The 20,490-nt window shown below is 35.8% G+C and overlaps 1 protein-coding gene across 1 annotated transcript in view; it reads left to right on the top strand.

The window, feature by feature from the left end:
- ZNF804B (zinc finger protein 804B) overlaps nucleotides 1-20,490 on the top strand; it is a 505,156-nt gene that overhangs the window by 414,365 nt on the left and 70,301 nt on the right. The window contains exon 2 of the mRNA XM_030857352.2: nucleotides 7,871-8,014. Coding sequence (XP_030713212.2) covers nucleotides 7,871-8,014 — 144 coding nt within the window. The remainder of the gene's footprint in view (nucleotides 1-7,870; nucleotides 8,015-20,490) is intronic.

Genomic DNA, 20,490 nt, shown 5'->3' on the forward strand with positions numbered 1-20,490 from the left:
AAGATCTCTCCATACAGAGGAGCCCTCCTTGTCACCTGGCCCCACCCCTGGAGCTCAGCCATGTACATTACATAACATGGATTAGATTATTTTTACATCATGCATTGCTTTTCTTTGAGTTCAGTGAAGGTAGGACTATAAAAATGTGATTTCGTTGTACACTTTTATTTTCTAAATACTGGAGTATTTTTTAAGGGTATTTTTAGGTTCATAGCAATATAGATCAGGAAATACAAAGAGTTCCTGTATACTCTCCCCTAATTTTATATATAGTTTCCCTTATTATTAACATTTTATATTAGTGTGGTGGGTGAGTGTGTTACAATTGATGAACTGAAATTGATGTGTTATTATTAGCTGAAGTCTATATTCCACATTAGGGTTCACTCTTTGAAGTGTACAAGTGTATGGGTTTTAACATCACCATACTCATTTCAGGTTTTCCAGTTCTCTCCCCTTTAGCACAATAACTAAACAGGAAAAAGGTCAGAAAGAAATTAAATGTATTCATTCCTTCACTCACTACATTTATTCATTCATGAATTCATTAATGGACGTTTATTGGGCATGAACTCTAGGCCAAGGACTGCTATTTAATGGATTCGACCTTGTCCTTGACCCTGGGTAAATTTACATATATTTTCATGTACTCTCTTTTTGTCTCCCACCCAAAAATATTGCCTGTTTTTACTGGTGAGGGCTGGGATGTTCTGTGTTAAGAGACTGGTAGTCCTTGCATCTTGATGGGCTCATACTACACTGTGTCCAGTAAATCTCATTGGTTTACATGTATTTTACTGTTTCATTAGTTGTTAAAAATACTCTGAAAACCAATGCATAACCTTTATGAACTTGTGCAATGCAACATCCGTATCCCATTGGTAAGCAATATGGAAATTATATGTGCGCCTTTTTTCCTTTATGGCAGACATGCGTAGTTAGGTAATAAAGCAATAGCTACTGTCATGATTATTTTAGGGTACACCTGGGACTGCATTATATACTTATGTGTTTTTCTGGTAGAGGAACTGTATATTAATTTATGCTGAGGAAGATGAAGTTGGTGGTGTAGAATACTGATGAACAATGGTTCTAACAGATATGCATGTGTTTTTCAAAAATAACCTCTGTTCAAATGCAGCCAATTGGGAATCTTCTCCAAAATAAGCAGTTATACAAGCAAACTTTAAATATTTAATTGTTGCTTCATGAACAGAAATGAAATCATTACTCTGGCATCTTGCCAGTAAGTCAGAAATTCATCATTCTTTCCAAATTAGAAACGATGCTGAGATGTTCACAAAGCATGCCACCCAGTGATAAGTTCACATATTTAATGTGGTTGTATTCATCTTCTCATCTGGGCAGCTTGAATGAATCACTAATAAGAGGGGAAAAGCTCTTTTTCAAATCCAGGCAGTGGCTGACATTATACCTACCTGGGCATTGCTGGAAAGGTCTAACTTTGGTCGTGTCCAGTTCAAGTCTGGGAAACCAACACTTGATTCTCAACAAATTTTAAGGAGAACTATTGATTATGGTAAGACAGGAGGAACATTGGAAATCAATAATCTGTAGTTCTGATTGTGAATCTGTATGCAGTTACCACCCTCTATTACTTTAGGCTAATTCTTCAGTAAGCTCCTTAGACCTCAGAATCCGTATTTTTTTAAAAGATTGTTCCAAAATTTCCATATACTTAGAATCATACTCATCTGTTTATTCTGCCATCATTTCAGCAGTTTAATTCCCCATGATATAACTTAACATTGCCACAGTGAGCCAAGCTATCTATTACTTAGTGGGAAAAGCATTCTCTGGTTTTTATTCATTAATTTAACTTATTCAACAAATACTTACTGAGTTTCTTCTAAGTAACAAGTAACATGCTAGATGCTATAGAATGCAAAGACCATATAAAAGAAGCCCGTCACATCTTTAGGGAAATCAATATTAGTAATATTAATGTTAATTAAGGGCATCCAGTGCTCTCTTGACTGTGTGTGGGATTTCTAAACAGTCCAAAAGTTAAAAACAAATTGTGAGGGCTTCCCTGGTGGCGCAGTGGTTGAGAGTCCGCCTGCCGATGCAGGGGACACGGGTTCGTGCCCCGGTCCGGGAAGATCCCACATGCCGCAGAGCGGCTGGGCCCGTGAGCCATGGCCGCTGGGCCTGCGCGTCCGGAGCCTGTGCTCCGCAATGGGAGAGGCCACAGCAGTGAGAGGCCCGCATACCGCAAAAAAAAAAAAAAACAAAAAACAAAAAAACCCCCAAAAAAACCCAAAAAAAAACCCAAAAGAAAAACAACAAATTGTGAGATAAAAACATCTGAAAATCATATTTATGGAAACCAAATTTGTTTTTCTATCAGGGATTGTGCTTTCATATGAGACAGTGGGTTGAAGAGAATAAGGATTCCTATCACTTGCTCAAATTTTCATCAGAAAATGAAAGTTGCTTTATAGACTCAGAATGGTATTATTTTAAAAAAAAATTTTAGTGTCATGTGGATACAACGATACCCATACATATAACACAAAGACACATACACACAAAATATCCAAACATCAAGTACCTACTTTTAGCATACACTGTACTAAGTGCTTCCATGAAACTGATCTCATTTTATACTCACAACAATCCTTCAAGCTACCCACTACTCCCTTTAATTTATCCTGAGAAAACTGAAAATTTAAAGTTTAAACTGCTGTAAGAAAGAGGCTGAGATTCAATTTAGTCAGTCTTCAAACACTATTTTTTTTCTCTATCACAAAAATAAAATAAATACATGAAGAAACCCATCTAAATCAAGTTTCCCATTACCCAGTCTATTACAGAGGTGCAAGGGGACAATGGGGACGAAAAGAGATTTTTTGAATCAGCGACAGCCACTTGATCAAAGGAGGAGGAGAATTCACTATCTTTGAGACAGGATTTTATCTGGGGCCTGTGTAACAGAACAGGTTAGAGAATGTCAGAATTCTTAAAGCAATCTCTTACACATAACAGTGAAAGGTCAAATGTGAAGTTTCATGCAAAGAATGTGAACTCAGTTCTCAAAGCTCCGAGCTGGTATTGCCATCAGGGAGATACGAAGAACAGCAATTGATTTCTTCTCTTTCTTTTCAATAATCAAGGCACATATTCACAACCAGCAGAACAGGACTACCACCTTGTATTTTCCTAGCGCCCATCTCTCAGCTTCAAGAGCTTTATAGATTTTTAAAATTATAATTAGTCCTCTTACTCTCTCTGGGAGCGAGGGGCTCTGTATCATTCCAAATCTACCAAAACAGTTAGCAGAGACAGCGCAGAATTATGCAGCATCTGGATAAAGGCTAATTAGGGCAGCCACGAGCCTGGTGATTAATAGCTCTGAAGACAGGCAGATCTGAGTCTGAATCCAGTCTCTGCTCTTCAACGTTGAGTGAGTTTCTAGATGTGTTTGTGCCTTGTCTTCCATGTCTTTATACGGGATAATAAGAGATGATACTTAGTAAAGTCGTTGTGAAGATTGAGTTAACAAACATGAAGTGCTTGGCAGATTTCTATTTTACAAAGAGAGAGCAATGGATTTTAGTGTGTAAGCATCATTACAATAATAAAAATGATTTGGTAGCAAACATACATATTTCTAACTAAACACATTACTGTAGTCAGAATACTTGCCACTTTACAGATACACTTGTTATATGCATGAATGTAAAATTCTTAGTGTGAAAAAGTATATTTACTCTCTTTGCACCCAAAATGTTAATTATGAAAAGTAATTAATTACTATGGAATTCTTACTGAACTGCAACATAATTGCCCACTGGCAATGCCTAATGTTTTAAAAATGACTTATTAAGATAACTCACATTCAATTTATAATTCATTTTCAACATTTAATGGATCATTGAGAATGCTTAACAAGAAGTTTTCTTTTATTTCATAAATGTTATTTTTTCTATTAAATAAGCTTCCGAAGTCTCCTCTTCTAGGCAGACTGTGAGAAGGGAAATTTGTATGACTAGCAAATCAATGATACAGCTATACATCAAATGTTATATGTCTAATGTATTATTATAAATTTTATTCACTTTTAATTTTAAAAATATACTGAGAATAGGTGGCTATTTACTCCTTTCATGTTTACTCCATATCTCAATATATTTAAAGACTGTAATTATTTCAGAGAGTAAATCTCACCTTAATTTGCCCTCAAAGCTATTTGACCAGTAAAAGTATCTTGTCATTAAACAAAAAGGCAAGAAATGCTGAGAACTTACAGCGTATCTAATGCTATGTGTGAAGAAGGGAGAGAGAGAAAAAATCTGACTTTTTCTTCAAATTATTCTTAACTAGTATGAACTAGGTAAATTCTATAACAACTTATGATTATCACTGTATTGCAATTTATAGTGTTTACCTGTTCATATGTAATTATCCCATGCTAGACTGTAAAACTCTGAGGTAGAGACCTAGTAAGAAACTGACGATTACAGGTTGCTTAACAAGAGGTTCTTGACTGTTTAAGTGCTTGATAATAGTGGGATGAATGTGTGGTTAAATGAACGGATGAATGATTGAGTGGATGGGGCAGCGTGATACAATGGAAAGTGCGCCCCTGCTTTACTGTTAGCTGATTTTATTCAAATCATGAAATTGCTAAACATCAGTTGCCTCTTCTGCTAAATGGTAGAATTAGATAGACTACATGATTCCTCCCCTACTAGTCTGAGATCTTACCCTCCAGCCTCCTGGCACATAGAGATGGGCCAACTCAGCTCCATCTCCACAGGTAGTCCACTTTGACACTTCAGAGTAGGTCTACCTTATGCTGAGTAATACCATGGACCACTAAGTTATAGTTCTTTTACTAAAAGTCAGCTCCAACTCTAATCTCAGTTTTCAAGTTTCGCCAAAAATTCTTAAGGATTTTTGTTTTTCTTTTCCTCTATGATTCCTCTATCCTTACCCAACTCGGCTTGTAGTCTCCTTTGCCTGATATTTCTACTCTCAGACCTCAGTTTCCCCATTTCTATTCCCTAGTCACTGCTGTTGGGTCTATGCTTTTACTTCTGGCTTTGAGGGACACACTGGATTGTGAACTCTGTATGTTTTGCTCATGACATTTATATCCCACCTGTGCATCCTTCCTCTCTTAATAAGGGGACTAGGATATGCTGTGGGAATATCATTAGTCCCTTATAGGGAAGAGAAACGGGTATATCAGCACTATTTCCCGGCAAGAAAAATGAAGCAAGAAACGGGGCATGTAATTTAATCTGACGGCTTTGTAAAATGTAAACATTTGTAGGAGATGGTATATGACTAAAATGTTGGTAGAACTCTCATAACATTTTTCATTGAGAGTCATATATTATAATATCATAATTAAAGGGAGTTTTAGAGATAAAAAATGTTTAGATATAGATGCCAAGAGTAACTGGAAAAGCTCCACTCCTGGCCATTGAGCTATTGTCACAAAATCCTCTCCAAAATCTGGAATAATTAGAAAGCGCATTTTTAGCTACAGATTCACCCTGAATTCTCAGTCGCCACCCCTACTCCACTCCCAGTTAACATAGCTGAGGCAGAGTTGCTCAATATCCAAGGCACATGGCCAGTTTTCTGAGGCTGTTGTTCCTGCCTCATCATAAAGTAAGAACTATGGGTAAACCAAAGTAGTCCCTGTTCCAATCCAATCCCTGCAATTATACTGAGAAAGCGCATAACAAATTTCTAGTGAGAAAGACTGGACGAAAAATAATGGTTTCCCCTGATTCTAAGTGTACTGCATCAAAAGATATGCTCTACCTCAATGCTATACTGCTCCCTCAGTTATCAAGTGACTATATTATCTCCATTCGTTGAGTAACTGGGTTTTTGTCTTGAAATCGGTATCCACATTCTCATTACTGCATACATCCTGTCAAGTAGCTTTTATTTGCCTCATCGGCTTAGAATGTAACCACATTTCTACGTCAACTCTCTTAGATAGGCAATCCAGATATTTTGTCTAGTTTGATCTTTGTTAATGTTACTTCCTTTCTGCTTCTTGCCATGTGTTTTAGACACTTACATTTGGGCTTGAATCATTATGTTCCATGTCTGAATTAATTGCCCCATCATTTCTCCCAACCCTGTAGAATCTGCCTAAATTCCCTGTGTTTGCTTTCTTGTCTGGGTAGTGATAGCCCTATGATTTAGGTTTATGGCCTAAGTTCTTTTTATAGAAGGTTAGTCATTTTGGAGAAACAAAGCTGAAATCCATTCTTTATTTTGTTCACCCATTCTTTATGCATATTTATTTGGTATCCTCTAAGTGCCAGTCATTCTTTTATTTAGGCCTTGGGATAATAGAGAAGAACTTACAGAATGATAGGAAGCATGAATATGTAAGCCAGCATTATCTATTAATTTATGTAATGCATATTAAATAAGCACCTATTCTGGGCTAGACAATACGTTTGGCGCCGTGGACACAAAAATGAATAAAACAGCTCCTGCCTTCAAAAGATTTATGGGAGCCATAGACATGAAAACAAATCTTTTAATATCATGTGGCATGTCTGCTAATAGAATTAAAGAGGGTAACATGGGAGCATGGATTGATATAAATGACACTGATGAGGTAGGAAGGAGCTTGTATGGTATATTAAGGGGATTGGCCTTAAAGGGAGATGGTAAAGCACAGCTGTTTACTAACAAAGGAGGTAGGCATTGGTTATTTGAATTCAAATCCTTTCTGCACTTGGTAACTCAGGGACCACAAGTGTGTGATCTCTCTGAGTGCTGGTTGATGCATGTGCAAATTGTAGATTAAAATAGAACTTATTTTTATAGGGTCGTTGTGAGGAACAAATGAGATAATTCACATACTTAACCTAATACCTGGCACATTGTTTGTGCTCAATAAGCATTTGTCACTATTATCCTATAGGCAATGAGAGAATTCAGGCGGATTTTAAGCAGGAGGATGATGTGGCCAAAGTTCTGTTTGAGATAGAGCATAGTCAAAATTGTAAGCGTAATAATTTTGAAAACTGTGCAGTACACTCATTGGCAATGTCTAGTAGGAGCTGATGCTTGTGGGAGAAGCTTAGGCTGGAGGTAGAGATTAAGGATAAATAAGGCTCTAACTATAGTATGAATGGGGTCACTCAGGGAGAGTGTGTAGAGTGGATAATTCAGTTGGCCGAAGATGGAATTGTGTAGAATCCAAAAAATGTAAGGGGTAATATCAAAGAAAGAAATGTCCATGAAAAAGACAAAGTAGGGATGATCATAGATGTGTTTAGTAATAAGCAACTTAATGGAGGCTTTCTCCTCCTTGAAATGTCATGGAAAATGATTCCCAGAGGGGGCAAAGAGCTGGGTATTGGGAAAGGAGTAGAAGCTCACCAATTTAATAAGGTGGGAAAGGCACTGTGTGCAGAGAGAATAGTAAGTCCCAACACATGATCTCAGGGAGGCTAAAAGTGAGCAGTAGGTGAACAATACAAAACAATGCAATCAGTGCCCCAATAAAATATTGTCGTGGAGAGGTCTTACAGTGTTTCAGATAGGCTATTGGATAGGCAGAGGAAATGGGGATGAGTATTCCAGCAGAACCACACCTGGAAATGGATGGCAAGAAGAAGAATGAGTAATGACCATACTGCAGCTGAGGGCTCCTTTATAATAAGTCATTGTGTGTTTATTGATAAGTTAGGGATAAGGCTAAGCTGAAAGTTGCTTCCACAGTGCCATGAATTTCTGAAATGTAATGTGACTAACCATATCCTTTTAGTCACAGTAAAATTAAATACCAACTTGATTAATATGAGATCTGATTATGCTATTAGAGAGAAATGTAACCAACATTTTTGCCTTTTTTTTTAAGGATTTTCCAGAAAAGGAGAAGTCCACAGCAAAGGCCCTGGAAGATGTAAAGGCAAACTTTTACTGTGAATTATGTGACAAGCAGTACCACAAACACCAGGAGTTTGACAATCATATTAATTCTTATGATCATGCTCATAAGCAGGTAAGTCGAAGTGGGAAATAGCCTTCATATTCCTGGATTTATACCTTCAGAACACAATATATGCAACTGGCCTTATTTATCCTTGTCTAAGATGCTGAGGTAAAACCATTTTATACCTTTTTTTTCTTGAAGGTCGTGTTTTCTGTTTAAATATTGGGTGAAATACTTTTTCCTAGAAGGAATGTAAAACTGTAGGTTAACTTACAGATGATCCAAGGGTAGATTGACATTTATTTTAGAGTTATGTATGTGGGGGAACCAGGACCCATTAAAAATAGGGCCAGATTCAAAACCACCTAGCTACTTAGTGGCAGAACTAGAACACTGGACTAGTACTAGGACAGAATCTATCATAGAGTTCTTTCAAGAGTTCCAAGGTATAGGGAATACTAAGTCTTTGGGGAAAAAATTTTCAATATAAGGTTACATTTTCCCAAGAATACCCTCTTAGGAGGGTCAAAGTGATTACTTAATAAATGAACCATCGCAAACAAAGAAAATCTTGACAAAGGCAAAGTTGAGGGGTAATGGCAGGTATAAACACTTCACATTTCATTTTCTTTTTCTACACATGGAAGCTAAGATTCTCTATTTCTATCTGTCTGTGAAAGAGGAGGTTATTGTTCTCATCTGTTAAATTTTATCCTTGCCGCATGAGGTATGAGAATACTAGCCTTTTAGGAATTAGGAGTGTTAAATACCACTAAGAAAGAAATTCCACATGGCCAGAGGATTATTGCTAAGAGCTGAGAAGGTGCACACTCCTAATATCTTTGAATATATGAGTAAGTCTTGTATATTCTAGACCTAGAATGTTTATTCAGAGTGAACAGCAATAAAGGTTTTGACTAGCATCACTAATATTTATTGAGCACATATAAAATATATGGCTTTGGGAGATGCAAGACACAATTTCTAACTTTAAAGATACAACATGCATATATAATTGACTGGATGTCTCTGACAAGAGCAAGAACAATGGGATGAATTGTTTAGGACTATGATTCCCAAATCTTAGTGTGCATAATCATCACTTCGCAACCTGTTAATAATGCAGATTTCCAGATTCTCCTTTAGATATTCTAATTCAATAGTTCTAAGATGGAGGACAGGAGCTTGTATTTTGAAATGACACAAAATAGAATTTTTCAATCATAAATAAAAATGAACTATGTGGCTACTATCCAACTCCAATAGCAATCAGTCTTGTTTCATTTATAGCACCACCACTCACTTCCCCACCCCTGCTACCACCGTGCATTATTTTGAAGCAAATTCCAAACATTGTATCATTTCATCTGAAAGTATTTCAGGATGAATAATGATGCTTAAACAACATAGCCATCATCATACCTAAAAATTAACAGTATCTTGGTATCAGTGGGTGGTCTTGTTTTCTCATTTGTCTAATAAATGATTTATAAATTTGGGTTTGTTGAAATCAGGATCCAAACCTATCACACTTTTGGTTGACACATCTTTAAGTTTCTTTTAATATATATTTAAACTATGGGTTTTTCACTCCCTCTTTAAATTTTACTCCTTGCAATTTATTTGTTGAAAAACTGTATTGTTTCACAAATTTGAGATTTTACTGAATACAACCCAGTGTTGTCTTTGCACGTTTTCTGTCTTCTATATTTCCTTTAAACTTGTTGTTACAGATAAAATCTGGTCAAATGCAGGTTAACATTTTTTTCTTGGTAAAAATATATTAGAGGGTGTGTTGTGTCTTTCCATAAGGAGGTGTATGATGTCTAGTTTTCTTTCTTTTTTATGACTTGAAGTTTGATCAGTGGGTTCAGATACTATTGCCTTGATCCATCCATCATTAAGTACCCCACCAACCTTTTTCCACTAATAGTTCTTGTATCCATAGATGATCATTTGCTTAAACCTATTACTTCATTTGGAGTTGTAAAATGATGATTCTAATTCTATCATCCTTTTGTCATTTATTAGATAGAATATGTCTATAACGGCAAACTTCCCAAAAGTATCACCTAACGTGAATTTTATGTAGGAGTGCTTCAGGCTGCATATTAAAAAAAAGTCACTCTGGAGATTCAGAGAAATAAGTGACCACAGAATGTCTCAGGGGATAGTGACATTTGACCTGTGCTTTAAGTGTGCATGTGTAAATGTTGAAAAAGAGGCTCAAGATGGGATGGAATTCTTGAAAGTGGAAACACAAGGAACTAAGGTGAGGAAATGGAGGGGTATGAGGCCTCTTTTGAAAACAGTAGAAAGTATTGGACTACCAGAGGGTGAATTCTCCACCCTCTACAGTCTGCCTTTCACTCTGCAATTCTGCCTCATCAATTTCCCTTTTTATCACTTTCCTCAATCTTATTTCCATTGGCTTTCCAACATGTTGATAAAACTACCTTTCCTCAATCTTTATATTCCATCTATCTGCCCATTTCTGTCTTTCTTTAGGCTTACTAACACTCTAAGATTCCTAGGCATACTCGTTGTTCAAACAGTGGTTGAGTTTCCACTATGTGCTACTGTGCTGGCTGTTGAAAGTGGACAAATTTAATCCCTAATTTCAGGGAGCCTGTAATCTGACTGGGGAACCTGTAATCTACCTAATCAATCTGTAAAATACATTGATTTAAATATTGTAGAATTTGTATATCTAGGATACTAAGAGAACATATAAAAATTATTTAAGAATGAAAAGATGACAGGTGAGCTAGAAGTCCTAAAGAATGAATTATAAGTTAGCTATGTTAACCAAGAATGGAAAGTCCATTATGGTAGAAAACCTATATCAAGGCATGGGAGCCTGTATCAAGCATAACCCAGAGAAGCTGCAAAAGATTTACTGTGATCACTAAAGTCACCATCAGTCTCTTGGAGAGCTCTTTAAAAATCTTTGAAACTGTCCCTCATTCCTCCCATTCTTCTCTTGCAATAGACCTTGTTCTCATTCTTCCTTTTGCATTCTCTTTTCACCATTCATGTTTAATATCACTCCTGATTTTTTGCTAGGGCCTTCTAACTGGACTCCCTGCCTCCAGTATTTTCCCTTCTCCACACCAACCTATCCATTTTCAGCCAGATTGATCCTCCCGAACTACCATATTTATTCTATCACTCCCCTCCTTGGAAAGCATCAATGGCTGCTGGCTGACTTTTAAAAAACTCTGAATTACTTAGTCTGTCATTCAAAATGTCCACAGTTTGGCTCGGGCATCCATTTCCAGATTTATCTCCTGCAACCCCAGAACTTCCTTATAGTTTCTTAAAAGATTCATTATGCTTTCCCACCTGCTCTTATTGGCTCATAATCTTCCCTCTGTCTGGGATGCCTGGGGGCTGTATTTCAACATATACTTCAGTAGATTTAATACATAGACTGACAACTTATATCCAGATATAAAAAAAGCTGAGATGTCATGCTAAGCCGATTTAACAGCATTTTCCAAATTCCTTTTGATCAACACATTCATATTGTACAGAATTTTGTACATGCTGCCCACTTTGGGAAACATTGGAATAATTAAATTTGCCATAGACCTCATAAAACTGCTTTCTTAGATAAATGTTGAAATACTTCCATCTAAAGATTTATTTGGGCCCAAAATATTTTGAAAATTACCTGAATTCTAAATGAAGCTGAGTTTACAATTTGCCTTTTAAATGAAACTGAATTTTATGTACAAGAAATAGGAAATATGCACTAAAGTAAAATATGCAAAATCTTTTTTTTTTTTCCCAAATCCCAAAGCTAAATATTTCTACTTGGTTCTTGCTGGGGATTTGGATGAGAGTATTTTCTGGCCTAAATAATATGAACAGTTGCCTTAATTTTATTTTCCATGTGGATTCAGAGTAAATATCTGGCCTCTTGTGCTGAACTTCCAACAATATGGTCTTTTGGTACACTTAGAAGTGAATCCAAATTCACATGGAATTAATTCTATTACTCATTAATGAATAGTTTAGAACTAGAAACAGGGTAATCTGCATTACCTCTCTACCTCCTCTTATTTATAATTACTCAGGATCCTTCATTTTAATAAGTGATTTCTAAAGCTTTTGTGTTACCTTGTATCTAAATTGCAGTCCTATGTGTTTATTTTATTGCAAAGCTTGTATTATTTACAGATTTATTGTAATTCTAGAGAAGTAAGCTAATATATAACTTTAAATAATAAAGTAAAATAATCTGGGATTCATAGCTTTAAAGTAATTCCATTGGACATTTAATAATGTTTTCTATAATTTAATAAAACTTGAGATATGTTTCTTGTAGAAAAAGTTTATCAGTAACAAAGCTGATTTTTTTCTGTTTCTTCAACAAGGAAAAATTGAATTTCCAGTTTTGACAGCCACATTCTATACCTAACTCATGTTTTTGGAAATAACTCGATTGTTTTAGCTATTGCCTTGAACTTTTAAAAATTCTGTGTAAATGTTGAGCATTATTACTAAAGCAATTTGAACATGTATACAAATTACAATAAAGAGAGTTGTATTGGATAAAAAGAGCACTGTAACTATTAATATAGCTAACATGTCAGTAACAATTAATTACTTCTGAGACTACCAAGTCATAATCCCTTTCTTGGGACTATTAGCTGCTAATGCATAATATTGAAACAAATAATACACATCCTCACAAGCAGCACAAGTCTCTCCTGCCCCAGAGACATACTGGCTCATCTCAGCTTAGAAAAAACAAATGAACCGGATCCCCGTACAATTAACCCATTAAAATACCTTCAATAATAAAAAACAAATCCACTTTCAGATCCTCCACATGTGACACTTAATCCTCCTAATCTTCGTTTGCTTCACAATAGAATTTATTTTCACTCTGGAGGAGCTGTTCACTTCTCAAGCCTGGATTTGAACTCCAACTGATTCATTCTTAAAATGTTATTTTGGATTCTCCCCATCTCTACCTGCTCAAGATAAAATAAACAAAACAGAATTATCTTTTGTCATCTTGACGCCAAAGGGAAAACATTCCCAAAGCTGATAATTGAATTTAATCCAGTTATTCTTGCTTTGTTCCTACAATTTGATTTATATTTTATCCAAAGACTGCCCAATGATACATTTCAGCATAGTATATTTAAGCTACTAGTCATCTTAATATGGCAACAGGATTTAAAAGTATAGTTAATTTGTAGGCTTGGCAAGATTGAAGAAGAAATATAGACTAGAGTGTCTAGAATGAACACTGAGAACCATAAATGTTGGTAAAATAGAATAATACTTATTTCCTGCTGTATTTTGTATTCCATAAACCCAGGTTTCTGGTAGATTTTATATTTCTATATCTGCGCCACCACCCTCCCCCAAGAATTACCCAGCAGTAATTGGAAACTCTATTAGCAAAGAAGTACAAAAGAACCAAAACTGATCTTAGCTTCTGAATCATAATTCACCTCTTCTAAAATACTGCTTTCACCCTGGCTAAGAGACCTTTTGATCTCAAGGTGAGCTCCCAACTGAAAAATAAATTAAAAATATATGTTCTTGTTCTTTCTGTTTTTCAGATGTGCTAAGTGATTTCCTGCCTTAGTGTGTTTGCCATATCTCTTTCTTCCAGAGCTGTTTTTTCAGATGACTTTCAACTTTCTGATTCCTCTTTTCATTTGTGTCTTAGCTCAATGTCATCTCTTCTGTAGGATCTTTCCTTTGCATTCTAACTCAAGTTAGAATGTTGCCACTTCTCCAGATAATACCCTATTGGCACTGTCAGTGGTGGTTGGAGTCGGGCTACACTGGCTCTCCAGAGCCAACTGTTTAATATTCAAAAAATTTGTGAGCTGGTTCTTAAGCCACTGGTAGATTGAAATCAGCCATGATGGGAGATCCACACACACTACAAATAGGGCTTTATATGTTTCATTTGATTTTTCCAGAGTTGATATACCAGCACACCATACTGACCCTGCTACTCTGTCCTTTGTCAATATATTCTACCATCATTGACTAATCACTTCTTTTTTTCCTTTATTGAGATATAATTGACATATATCACCATGTAGGTTTCAGGTTACAGCATGATGATTTTTTTAATTTACCATTTTAATTGTTTAAAAATGTACAATTCAGTGATTTTTGGCATATTCCCAATTTATTTACATATATCATGAAGTGATAATTATGGTAGGTGTTGAGTTATTTGTTTTTGTACTGAGTTGTATGAGTTCTTTATATATTTTGGATATTAACCCTTTATCAGATACATAACGATAATATTTTTGCCCTTTCATAGGTTATCTTTTCACTTTGTTCCTGGTTGGGATTACTACTTGGGCACTGTAGGTCTGAACTCAGTCTGCCAAGATCCAAGTGTCGTTAAGACCCCTCACCCCAATTCTCTGTCCCCATGGTTGAGCCCTGAAGATTCCCTTGCAATCTGGGGCAAGATCAGAGTAGGGGCTCCCACAAAGTGACCCACAATGCTGGGGGTAGGGATTGGTTGTCCGCCCTGGGTTTTCTTTGCTCATTGGAGAAACTGGAGGCTGAAGGGAGACCTCTCCATGTGATGCTGCACTGGCCTGGGGGAGGGACAATGCAATCAATGTGTAACTTCTTCTCTCACCTTCTGATTTAGTGTCTTGGTCTCTGTGGTGCAAGGGGTACTTTAGCCTCACCCCTGTATTGTAGGATTTTCTCAGTGATGTCTTATTCTTGAATAGTTATTAGTTGTTCTTCTCCTGAGGGGGAACAAAGTCAGCAATCACCTATGTCACCATCTTGGTGATGTCACTCCTTAATCACTTCTTAGGTAGTTAGAGTGAATACTATAATGAGCAAAATTAGCTCTCTAATCCCAAGTTCTTTATAATTATTGAGCAAAACCTGTCATGAAAACACATTTTTATAATTTAAGAAAATACTTGAGCCCATATTAATGCTGAAGTAGTGTTCCACTTGAAGAATTTTAGACTTTACTCTATGGGAAATTGCTAGTCTTCATGGGCTTTTAAGCAAGCAAATGATATTATCAGATTTGTGATTTAGAAGAAAAAACCTAGAAGCAGTTTAAGGGTTGGAACACAAGGAAGAGAGCTTGGCTCTGCCGTCAGATGGGAGCCTAAGAGCCCAAGAGATATGACTGAAATATTTACAGCAGTGACAAGGAGAGGAAAGGAGAGGGGTACATTCAGAAGACTGTCAATGACTTACAACATATGAACACATGGTCTACCTCACTTGTAATCATATAAATACAAACTTGAAGAGTTTTTCAAAAAAATGGTGTCAAATATGAAAAAAGAATACTACCCAGTGTTGACAAGATGTGAGATAATAGATACGGTTAAACATTGCTTGTGGGGATATAAATTGTCTCAATTTTTTGATGTTCAGCTTTGGATTACTTATCAAAGACTTAAAATGTGAATTTTTCCTATGAACAATTCCATCTGGCATGTATTCTAGAAAAATAATCACATTAATTCCAAAGATTTATACATGAAGATATTTAAAATAGAAAAATACCAGAAGCAATCTAAACATACAATGAAAATAAAGTGGCTAAATTATGATGCACATAAACTGAAATACTGTGTAAAAGTTAAATTACATTTTAGATCTATCTATCTATCTATCTATCTATCTATCTATCTATATATATATATATATTTTTTTTTTTTTTTTTGCGATATGCAGGCCTCTCACTGCTGTGGCCTCTCCCGTTGCGGAGCACAGGCTCCGGACGCACAGGCTCAGCGGCCATGGCTCACAGGCCCAGCGCTCCGTGGCATGTGGGATCTTCCTGGACCGGGGCATGAACCTGCGTCCCCTGCATCAGCAGGCAGATTCTCAACCACTGTGCCACCAGGGAAGCCCTGGATCTATATTTTATACAAAATTAATTCTTAAAAGGAATGCTTAGATACTTGTTTATATTAAAAATTAAGGAATATATAAGTATGAAATGTTAAGTAATAGCATTTAATTACAATTTGGTCCATATCTTTTTAGATAAGTTTCTAAATACTTATTATCAAGTCATAAACTCTTGTATAAAACATAAACATAAAATGTGATTATACTATACACATTATTCTGCCTTCATAGGTTTTCACTTATATCTTGTCAGTCCATAGGGATTTGTATTTTATTGTGTTAAGTCAATGATCAGAATTTATGTCACTGTGACTTGTAGTTTTTTTTTTATGTGACCCTCATAAGGTACTGTGATTACTTTATAATTATATTTTCTTTCTTGTATACCTATTTTTTCCTGGAGTTAGAAACTACCTTATTTTTATATTTGCTCAATTTTTTAAAACCACTGCCTATTTCTAATTCATCTCTGAACTATTTACCGTACATAAGAAAAAAGTCTGATTCAGACATCAAATTCAAAACATCAGATAAATGAAATAATAGATCAGTCCTTGTCCAGCCCCTCCCTCTTCTGGTGAAGTCCTGGGTCTTTCTGCTCCAGTGTTACCTGGTTGCCTTCCAGACCTGCTGCACAGCTGTTCTTTTGGGACTTCTCTTTATCATCATCCTATGAATGCTTTTGTTTCTCTCTTAGGCTGTAGTCCTTGTTTCCTTGATCTCATGATTTCCTATATCTTATTTTATTCCTCCTTTTGGTGGAAACTATTTTCCCAAAGCTTCCTAAGGAAGAATACACACAAGGTAAAATTTGGGAGCCCTTGTCTGTCAGTAAATATAAATGCGTTTATTCTGTGCTCACATTTTATTTATTTTTCAACTGGGTTTTAGCCTTTAGTGTTGCTGTTGAAAAGTTATATGTCATTTTGGCTCTTAATCCTTCTTTTCACAAACTTTTAGACTTTCCTCTTCATCGTTTCATTTTATAATGATGAAACGTTATAAAAAGAATTGAGGACAGTCTCAGAGACCTCTGGGACAAAATTAAATGCACCAACATTTGAATTATAGGGGTCCCAGAAGAAGAGAAAAATAAAGGGTCTGAGAAGATATTTGAAGAGATTATAATTGAAGATATCCCTAATATGGGAAAGGAAATAGTCAGTCAAGTCCAGGAAACACAGAGAGTCCCATACAGGATAAATCCAAGTAGAAACATGCCAAGACAAATATTAATCAAACTGTCAAATATTAGACAAAGAAAAAATATTAAAAGCAGCAGAGGAAAAGCAACAAAAAAATGTACAAGGGAATCCCCATAATGTTAACAGCTGATCTTTCAGCAGAAATTCTGAAGGAGAGTAGGAAGTGGCATGACATATTTAAAAGGATGAAAGGGAAAAAACTACAACCAAGATTACTCAACAAGGGTCTCATTAGGATTCAATGGAGAATAAAATCTTTACAGACAAGCAAAAGCTAACAGAATTCAGCACCACAAAACCAGCTTTACAACAAATGCTAAAGGAACTTCTCTAGGCAGAAAACACAAGAGAAGGAAAAGACCTACAATTAAAAACCCTATGAAACTATGAAAATGAAATGAAACTATGAAAATGGTAATCGGAACATACATATTGATAATTACCTTAAATGTAAATGGATTAAATGCTCTAACCAAAAGGCACAGACTGGCTGAATGGATACAACAACAAGACCCATATATATGCTGTCTACAAGAGACCCACTTCATACCTAGGGACACATACAGGCTGAAAGTGAGGGGATGGAAAAAGATATTCCATGCAAATGAATATCAACAGAAAGCTGGAGTAGCAAAACTCATATCAGACAAAACAGACTTCAAAATAAAGACTATTACAAGGGACAAAGAAGAACACTACGTAATGATCAAGGGATCAATCCAAGAAGAAGGTATAACAATTGTAAATATTTATGCACCCAACATAGGAGCACCTCAATACATAAGGCAAATGCTAACAGCCATAAAATAGGAAGTCGACAGTAACACAATAATTGTAGGAGACTTTAACACCCCACTTTCACCAATGGACAGATCATCCAAAATGAAAACAAATGAGGAAACACAGCTATAAATGACACATTATACCAGATAGTCTTAATTGATATTTATAGGACATTGCATCCAAAAAAAACAGAATACACTTTCTTCTCAAGTGCTCATGGAACATTTTCGAGGATAGATCATATCTTGGGTGACAAATCAAGCCTTGGTAAATTTAGGAAAATTGAAATCCTATCAAGTAACTTTTCCAATCACAATGCTGAGACTAAATATCAATTACGGGAAAAAAAGTGTGAAAAGTACAAACACATGGAGGCTAAACAATATGCTACTAAATACCCAAGAGATCACTGAAGAAATCAAAGAGGAAATCCAAAAATACCTAGAAACAAATGACAATGAAAACATGATGACCCAAAACCTTTGGGATGCAGCAAAAGCAGTTCTAAGAGGGAAGTTTATACAATACAATCATAGATCAAGAAACAAGAAAAATCTCAAATAAACAAATTAACCTTACACCTAAAGCAATAAGAGAAAAAAGAAGAGAAAAACCCCAAAGTTAGCAGAAGGAAGGAAATCATAAAGATCAGTTCAGAAATAAATGAAAAAGAAATGAAGGAAACAGTAGCAAAGATCAATAAAACTAAAAGCTGGTTCTTTGAAAAGATAAACAAAATTGAAAAACCGTTAGCCAGACTCATCAAGAAAAAAAGGAAGAAGACTCAAATCAGCAGAATTAGAAATGAAAAAGGAGAGGTAACAACCGACACTGCAGAAATACCAAGGATCATGAGACATTACTGCAATCAACTATATGCTAATAAAACGGACAACCTGGAAGAAATGGACAAATTCTTAGAAAAGTACAATCTTCAAAGACTGAACCAGGAAGAATAGAAAATATGAACAGACAAATCACAAGCAATGAAATTGAAACCATCATTAAGAATCTTCCAGCAAACTAAAGTGCAGGACCAGATGGCTTCACAGGTGAATTCTATCAAACGTTTAGAGAAGAGCTAACACCTATCCTTCTCAAACTCTTCCAAAATATAGCAGAGGGAGGAACACTCCCAAACTCATTCTACAAGCCACCATCACTCTGATACCAATACAAGACAAAGACGTCACAAAAAAAAGAAAACTACAGGCCAATATCACTGATGAACATAGATGCAAAAATCCTCAACCAAATATGAGCAAACAGAATCCAACATCAATTTAAACGGATCATACACCATGATCAAGTGGGGTTTATCCACTTGATAATTCTTCAATATATGCAAATCAATCAATGTGATACACCATATTAACAAACTGAAGGAGAAAAACCCTATGATCATCTCAGTAGATACAGAAAAAGCTTTCGGCAAAATTCAACACCAATTTATGGTAAAAACCCACCAGAAAGTTGACATAGAGGGAACCTACCTCAACATAATAGAGGGCTTATATGACCAACCCACAGCCAGCATCGTTCTCAATGGTGAAACACTGAAACCATTTCCACTAAGATCAGGAACAAGACAAGGTTGCCCACTCTCACCACTGTTATTCAACATAGTTTTAAAAGTTTTAGCCACAGCAATCAAAGAAGAAAAAGAAATAAAAGAAATCCAAATCAAAGAAGAAAAAGTAAAACTGTCACTGTTTGCAGATGACATGATAGTATACATAGAGAATCCTAAACATGCTACAAGAAAACTACTAGAGCTAATCAATGAATTTGGTAAAATAGCAGGATACAAAATTAATGCACAGAAATCTCTTGTATTCCTATACACTAATGATGAAAAATCTGAAAGAGAAATTAAGGAAACACTCCCATTTACCATTACAACCAAACGAATAAAATACCTAGGAATAAACTTTCCTAAGAAGACAAAAGACCTGTATGCAGAAAACTATAAGGCACTGGTGAAAGAAATTAAAGATGATCCAAACAGATGGAGAGATATACCATGTTCTTGGATTGGAAGAATCAACATTGTGAAAATGACTCTGCTACCCAAAGCAATCTACAGATTCAATGCAATCTCTGTCAAGCTACCAATGGCATTGTTCACAGAACTAAAACAAAAAATTTCACAATTTGTATGGAAATACAAAAGACCCCAAAGAGCCAAAACAATTTTGAGCATAACGGAGCTGGAGGAATCAGGCTCCCTGACTTCAGGCTATACTACAAAGCTACAGTAATCAAGATAGTATGGTACTGGCACAAAAACAGAAATATAGATCAGTGGAACAGGATAGAAAGCCCAGAGATAAACCACACACATATGGTCACCTTATCTTTGACACAGGAGGCAAGAATATACAATGGAGAAAAGACAGCCTCTTCAATAAGTGGTGGTGGGAAAACTGAACAGCTACAGTAAAAAAATGAAATTAGAACATTTCCTAACACCATACACAAAAATAAACTCAAAATGGATTAAAAACCTAAATGCCAGTCTAGACACTATAAACCTCTTTGAGGAAAACATAGAACACTCTATGACATAAATCACAGGAAGTTCCTTTTTGACCCACCTCCTAGAGAAATGGAAATAAAAACCAAAACAAACAAAGGGGACCTAATGAAACTTAAAAGCTTTTG

Source organism: Globicephala melas, chromosome 9 (genome assembly GCF_963455315.2).
Source record: "Globicephala melas chromosome 9, mGloMel1.2, whole genome shotgun sequence".
Lineage (NCBI taxonomy): Eukaryota > Metazoa > Chordata > Mammalia > Artiodactyla > Delphinidae > Globicephala > Globicephala melas.